The 8,365-nt window shown below is 29.8% G+C and overlaps 1 protein-coding gene across 1 annotated transcript; it reads right to left on the bottom strand.

Moving 5' to 3' along the window:
• Positions 1–5,510: 5,510 nt before the first annotated feature.
• LOC114166724 (putative pectinesterase 55) lies at positions 5,511–8,036 on the bottom strand. Its single transcript, XM_028051508.1, has 5 exons — positions 7,672–8,036; positions 7,392–7,551; positions 6,321–6,527; positions 5,964–6,211; positions 5,511–5,834 (listed from the first exon to the last, which is right to left on the bottom strand). Exons 1-5 carry the CDS (start codon positions 7,989–7,991, stop codon positions 5,672–5,674), a joined length of 1,098 nt encoding a protein of 365 aa, XP_027907309.1. The 5' UTR covers positions 7,992–8,036; the 3' UTR covers positions 5,511–5,671.
• Positions 8,037–8,365: the final 329 nt, after the last annotated feature.

Below are 8,365 nucleotides of genomic sequence, written 5' to 3'. Positions count from 1 at the left end.
TATAATTTCTTCCTTTCTTCAATATAGCGTCATTTCATTATAACTGACTTTGTTTTTATGCCACTATAAATTATTTTTCTACTAGTGTTAGTTAAAGTATATCAAGCTATCTCTTTCTTTAATTTATATTTATCTTAGACTTTTAATTCTTTTATTAAAATTAAAATTTATATATCTAATCTACAATCCTATTTTATTATATATTTTAATTAATTTATTAATATTTATACTTATAATTTATATTCAAATATATACAATTATATTTAAAAAAATAATTTTAAAAAATTTTAATTAAAAATAATTTTAAAATATTTAAATTAAAAGTATTTTAAAATATTTAAATTAAAAGTAATTTTAAAATATTTAAATAAAAAATTATTTTAAAATATTTAAATTAAAAATAATTTCAAAAAATATTTAAATTAAAAATAATTTTAAAATATACGAACAAAAAATAATTTTAAAAAATTTAAATTCAAAAATATATATCTTTACTAAAATTAAAAATAATTATAATACATTTTAATTAGGAAGGATTAGCTACAAATATATTTTCTAGTAAATTTGTAGCAATTGTCTACGGACCAGCTACAACTTTATTTCTCTGCTATTCCGTCGCAAATTAGTGAAAGATTAGCTACAAATATATGTCATAGTAAATCTGTAGCTACTTTGCTACGAAGAAGCTACAAATTATTTTCTTCATTATTTTCTCGCAAATTAGTGAGAGATTAGTTACAAATATATGTTCTAGCAAATATGTAGCTATTTTGCTACAAAATTGCTACAATTTTATTCTTTCGCTATTTCCTCGCAAATTAGCGAGGGATTAGCTACAAATATTTTTCCTCGCTAATTTCTCTAGCTAAATAGAAATTTTCTTGTTGTGTGAATCTTACTGATCTGGTTGAGTTCAAGATTCCACAAGAGCCTGATGTATAGTTAATTCCTGTGACTATTTGATGTCTCTCAAACTTGGACAAACCCAAGTATGGAGGTGGCATTGGCAAACCCAATCTAATAGCTACAAAAGGACAATAAATGCATAAAAATCCCCATAATATTTTCTTTTTTATGTTTGGTGGAAACATTAAACCTTTACCAAACAAAGACAGACATAATGTTTGAGAAGAAAGGTGGAAAAATTACCAATAAGGTCAGCAAAGGTTTTGCCATTGCTAAACCTTCCTGTGGAACAACTATTGAAGTCAATGCCATAGGAAAATAAATTTGCCTTGGCAAGTGTGTTGAGATTGTTGTTGTTTCCCGCGTCTACAGTTGAATCACCAAAAACGTACAAAGCTGGTACAATCCTATTTCTACAATGTGAGGCATCGACCAAAAATGCTAATTGTTGGGTTATCATTATGGAAATAACCCACATAATTTTTAAGCTTTTTACCATTTTGTTTTCTTTTGAGAAATTGAACAATGGAAATAATGTCTTAAATAATGGTTTTTGGGGTAAGCATTATTGTTTCATAACGAAAAGTACAACTCAAATGTGTGTAGTTATATCTCAGCATGCTTCTTTGTTTAATTCGTGTTTTGGGTCCAAATAGAGTTTTTGGTATTCCTTTCCAAGTTAGGTAAATGATAACTCATTCTTCTTTTTATTCTTCCTTTTTCATATCTATCTTTAGCTCCATCCTTCTTAATTTTTCTTATTTCATTTTTAAAGTTATATTTTCTTATTTTTGTTTTTGTATAAATATATCTCCTATTAGTTAGATAGTAGCTAGATATAGAATATTTCTATCTAATCAAATTTAATTTTATGGTATTTTTTTAATTTAAAATCTCTACACTATGAATTATTTTACTCTCTAATAAATAATTAATATTAACAATTAAGTTTTAAGAAAGTGAATTGCAAAAGTAAAATGTGTGTGTAATTAATCATTATTTTTTAAAAATTTATTTCTCTCATAATTTTGTTTCTAAGGCACCTCTTATATTTTAAAAAAATAACTTATATATTTATATATATATATATATATATGTATGTATGTATATGTATATATGTATATATTTAAAAAATTTGTTCTTTTGAATATTGTTATGATTTATACTTTTTTATGTCTTTTGTTTTTTTATCAAGTAAAAGTAATGATTTTTAAATTCTAGCAAGTTAGCACGGTGTTAAATCAACGTAACATATTAATCGTATGAGTCCAATGATTTTTAATTTTAATTGAGGATGTACTTTGAATAAAGTTAGAAACTTTCATATGATTGAATGCGTTTTTGCTAATAATTGAGAATGTACTTTAATTACGAGTGAAAACTTTAACAAGAATAATTTAAGAATGTATTTTGGTTAATTAAATTTTTTTACTTGATTTAAGAGGTACAATATTGAGCAACCAGACTCCTATCCAATTTGGTCGAGCAATTAGTCTTCCAAATGATGATATACCTATTGGTTGAGCAACCAATGGTTAAATATACATTGAAGTTGTTCGAAATCAGTTTTAATCAAGGAACAATCAAATATCGAATCACGAAAAGTGGAACATTTAGTTTATTCAAGTGCTTTGGTCTCCAAAATCCTAAAGCTAAGGCTAAGGGGGCTATTATGTTAGGCCCACTGGGTTAATAAGCCCAATGCCAATTAGGTTAATAAGCCCAATGCTGATTGAGTCAATAAATGATTTTGGTCTGAAGAACTATCAAGCATCGTGATTCTTAAAGCTAAAGCTTGAGGGGTTGTGTGGTGATAGCCGCAGTGGTTGATGTGCCCGACTAATAGGAAATAGGCCAATCACATTGATTGGGATTAATATTAGTAGTTCAAGCAAGGTTTAAGACAATTTATGGCTAATAAGGATATGTCACGTTAAGGAATTGAGGGGACAAAGATTAAAGGGTCATGATGAAATAGTTTCTAAGGAGGAAGGGAAAAGGGCTGAAAAAATATAGTTAAAAGGGGATTGAGAATGAGGAGAAGAAAAAGACACAACTTTGAATGCTTTGGCTAATTGGTCTCTTACCTTCTGGCTATAACAATAATATTACATTTCAATCATGTTCTTTTGTGTTTTTTCCATTGCTTCAATAAAAGCCTAAAACATGAAAAAAACTCTACTCACATTTGTAACCCCCCTTCCCACTTGTTAAGCCATGATGAAATTCATTTTCTTCAACTCAATAAAAAACAATTTCTTCTACCTACAACCTATAAGGATGTGGTTTATAGACAATCAATCCATCCATGGATGACCTCAAAGTTCCTTAAAGGTAAACAAATCAAATTGATCTTATACTTTTGTTTAGCCTCAACTACTACACACTCTAAACGCACGAATGAAGTTACTATAACACCTGTAGTTGGTGTAGAGACCACCAACTTGATCTAACTCTCTAATAGTTAAACTAAGGCTTCAAACATATGTAGACGTTAAAAAAGAATGGATTCTCACATTATAAAAAAAGCACAAATAGTTGTGCCTCAAATATGAAAAACTTACCTCTAACTAAACTATCAAATTGTGAATTTTCAACTCCACCGATGGGAAACATTGCTAGCTTTTCGAAATCTCTAATTCATTCCTTATGTTTCCTGTGCACTCCACTAAAAGGGGTTGCTCCCAGCTTAATTCTAGAATCCTTGTTTGCATGGTCATGTATATTGCATCTAGTGCAAGTCACATCAAAAATTAGTTGAGGATAAAATTGAATCATATAATTGGTTCAACACACCTGAAACATTTGATGGAAGACAATGACTAAGAATTGAAGTTCCCACATATACAAAACTAAGGTCTAAAGTACAACTTCCATTTATTTGTGTTCTTGGGTTTTCTATTTTTCAATCCCTCTACCACCTTTCTTTATGCACTAGAGTAAGGAACTTTCTAATCGACATGGGAATCATTACCTCCTTAAGCTATGGTTTCGGTCTATTTTCAACCTTTTTGCACCTCCAAAATTTATTCATGACTTTAGTATACAATCTTGCTACATCCTCAAACCAAGTATCATAGGTGATTATAATATTCCCTTGCTCCAACTACATGAATTTGATTTCCTTTGTGCATCTGACATTATCAAGAAATTAATCCTCCAAAAACCTCATTTTAAAACTCTCCCAGGGTACAACTTCTCCAATCATTTGCCTCATACCCATCCTCCCAAACTCAATCTTTCTCAAGAGCATGTAAATGACATGTGACAATTTTCTCTTCTGAAAACATCAAGTGGCCTCACAGATTATCACAATGTCCCTAACACATCGATATACCTTATTGGGGTTTGACTTTGCATTGTACTTAGGAGGATTGTGCTTCATGAAATATTCAAACTTAAGGAAGATTGTTATTGACGAAACGAAGATGCTTTTTAAGTTAGTATTGCACTTTCTAGGTGGTGTAGATGTTGTTGGAATTTGGATTCTCTACTGAATTTTTATGTGATGTTTTTCTGTTGTACTTTCAAAATACATTGATGGTCACTGATTTTGATGTTTTAAAATACATTAAAAGTATCTTTAAATTATTATAAGTAATGTGTTTTTAAATTATTAAAATTATTGTCATGATTTCTATTGTTATTACTAGATAAGGCATATCAGTTGTTGGAGGAGTGGTCGATGGTATATGAAGAAGTTACACAAAATAAATATGAAGAAGCCAAGATTCTAGATTATTACTCTAACTACAAATTTCACGATCCATCTCAAATCATTGCTTGCCCGTCATACATATACATATATGTATTAACATATCAAGTATATTCCCCAAAGAATATCTACTGATGCCTTTCTAAATATCTACATAGTTCTGTCCCATGAGTATAAGATAAGTTTAAGACATACAAAATTTGATACTCTTAGTATGTTAAATGTACAATAAATTCTCATTCACCATCTTACCACTCGATATCTTAATTTGTATGACTTAAAATATTAGTATGACCAGAATCCCTTTATAGATTTTACTACATTATACACAGAACTACTCTTGACTGGTTACTCTAATTTACACGTTTAATACAGAATGTCAGTCACATTTCAGTTTTGTATTTTTCCATATTTTATTGCTTTTACAAAATTATATATTCCAGAAATCATGTTTAACGTTATAGATACATTTAGTAAATCTATTGTATTCTTGGAAACCTACTAAGTGTGATATAATATTGTTGCATGGTTATATTATCTTATCATGAAGTTTTGATATTGAATTTGGATATGATACTCAATTTCCTATTTCGATACTCTCTTCCAGAAATACTATAATGAATTAAAAATAAAAGAAATAGTCATTTAAAAAAAAATCCCCTTTATCGGTTCCATTTCCAAAAAAACTCTTGTACCAACAAACACCCACTTACTTTCAAACTTAGGGGAAACACAGATTTATTCCACTATAAATTATAAAATCGTCGTTTTACAATTTTTTTTTCTTTTGCAATCGTCACATACTTTGTCTTTTCATCGAGAGAGATCGACAACAAACACACATAAGTCAGACGAAAAACATATCATATATATTTGATATAGTGTCCTATCTACACTGAATGATCCGACATTAATCTGATGCAGAAAATTGTTTTGAATATAAAACTCTGAAATAAGTGAATCAAAGAGTTCACATTTGAACAACGTTAGTGTACTAAGAGTGCGTATCCATGCGTGCATGCATGCACGACGATCCATTCTGCAAGAAATTTATAACATGTGATGAGTCTTGAGCCAACCTTCACGGTCCACGAATGCTGTACTTGTCATTTTCATGAGAGTTGATGCATCCAATTTCTTCAACCAACTCACTCTCCCAGACAATGCCGAACCAGGACCAAAATTATCGTACTCCGAGAATGCCACTCCATCTCTGCATAAATCTCAAGTTTCGAACTACATATCAATCTTGTAACTTGTTTCCTCAAGAATAAAAAATCTTAAGGTAATTAACTTTACCCTTTGGAGAGAAAGTAAAAGGAGAGATAGAAGAAAAACTTACACATCGGCAGAGGAATTCCATGGCTGCCAACCTAGTGGTTGGATGATGGAAGACATTTGTGTTTTGTAGAAAAGAACTCTAGCATAAGCTCTCCATGGTCTTCCTAAATAAGTTTTACCAACTCCATAGACTTTGCAGTTCTTGAAAACAAAACCATTTTCATCGGCTGGATTTGTTCTCCCCTGCGCTGTGATGAAACCGATAATTGCTTTACCTGGACACGCTTCACGAACTGATATGCTACAACTCTGAAAATATATACATATCATATGATGTAATATCAATAATTTAAATCTCTTTCAATCTTAATTAATTCATTCATTCATTCAATTTAAAACTGATATTTCTAATAATTACCTCATATAAAGATTGACCAGCACCAAAGATGAAATCCATAGCACCTTCTATGGCACAACAATTGAAGTAGTGTCTTCCTTTATCATCCCACAGAGTGTCTTGCAAACCATAGAAGCCAACACCATAGAAAGATGACCTATCTCCACTTATCATTGCAGCTACTGCAGGTTTCATGGAGTTCCCATTTTTTGGATCATTGAAAGTATTCTGTTCAACATTGTCAGAGCAAAATTAGATATTCTCGTCAACAAAATAATTATACGTTCTTTTATGAACAAGACTACAAATTAAAACCCAGTATCAAAGATAAAATATATTTACAATCATTAAATTTGAAATTAATTATAATCTCAACTTTATTTTTTATTAATTAATGACCATTATTACATTTTGGTGGGGCAATCTAAAATGCTTTTAGAAAATATTTATAATAAATTAAGTTTCCTCCTATTTTATTGAAAAATACTTGGCAACTGATTGTATAATGTAGAAATAAATTAAATTATTATAAAAAAGGAAGGTGGTTGACTTTTTTTACAGTTCCAATCATAAAAAAATTACCCCTCTAAATTTTTATGTAATTTTATTTAATTTTCTCCATTACCAATAAGAAAAGCCTACCTCGTTAATTACGAAAAATACAAGCAATATAAAAATTGATAATAACAGTAATAATAAATTCTAATTTTTCTTATATTTTCTAATTATAGAGGAGGATTTGCATACACCACCACTTAAGTATATGAAAAATTTAAAGCAATATAAAGAAAAAAATACACTATAAGCACATAAAAACACTGTCCTGCAGACTATTGGCTACTGTGATGAAGAGAATTAAGTATACCAAGAGTTTTCAATATTTTGAATAGCAACCTGTTAACATGCAGCATGAAACTGTTGATTGTAACTCATTAAAGGGGTAGAGAGAATATGTATGGACAAAATGTAGAACGAAAAAAACATGAATGGAATAAAACAAAAAAAAATAATTAAAGCAGTTTGTAATATCAAGGTAAAACAGAAGAAACAATAAAGGTAATTAAGAAACCGTAAGAGGCATTTATATCTGACCCTGAAGCTAATGGTCTTAACCACAATGTCGTTAGCCATGGTTAAGAATGTAGGACTCTGTGCACTTGAATCATGGTCACCCCACTCAACAAAAGTCTTATCTCTTCCCATTCCTTTCAGGATTATATAAGGCTTGTCTTCTGGGATCTTCAACTTCTCCCTTTCAATGGACACAACACAACACAACCAAATTTTTATCAGTTAGTTCAGCAGAAAATGCTTCAGAGAGTGTTTGATTAGTTCTGCATAAATGAGTATAAAAGCAGCAAATTGATTTTACCTGTAAGTGCCTTCATTCACTTTGATGTAAATCCACTGCTTGTTGTTGGAAGGGACTGAATCAATGGCAGATTGTATCTTGGAGAAGTCTCCATTACCAGATTGATCAACCGTAATTATCCTCTGATAAGAAGCTGACTTATCACGAAATTGTTTTTGACGGTGATGATCATGATGGTTATGATGATGATGATGACGATGACGATGATAATGATGATGGTAATGATGATGACTATCAATATTGTAGTCAATATGTGCTGACACTACTTCATTACAAGCCAAAAGAAAGATAGTTACGATAGAAGACAGTGCAAGAAACATGATGAGGGAAAAAAACAAGTTTTTATTTTTCTGAGAATAGGGAAATTCAACTCTTTTCTTTGAGTGAATATGGACAAACTCAGGAGACTTGGTATTTAAAGAGAGGTTCTTTAATGGTGATGAAGACAAGTAGGGAATGAAGGGTTTTTATATTAAATTCAATATGTGAAATGGGAACTTTTTTTTAATACTTTGTGATTCTCAAAAATCATATACATGAAGATTAAGAGAATATTTTTTATATATATAAAGAAAAGATAATTTTTACTTTGGATCTTCAACAAATTTATACCTTTTAAGTGGAAAAAATGTAAATGAAATAAAGACTCCCATTACTATTAATATATTATTGCATTTCAATATTAACTTTAATA

Source organism: Vigna unguiculata, chromosome 2, assembly GCF_037176805.1.
Source record: "Vigna unguiculata cultivar grain cowpea cultivar isolate G323 ecotype 2 chromosome 2, ASM3717680v1, whole genome shotgun sequence".
NCBI classification, from domain to species: domain Eukaryota; kingdom Viridiplantae; phylum Streptophyta; class Magnoliopsida; order Fabales; family Fabaceae; genus Vigna; species Vigna unguiculata.
Note: the sequence above shows the minus strand (reverse complement) of the source record. Positions and strands in the feature narration are given on the sequence as shown.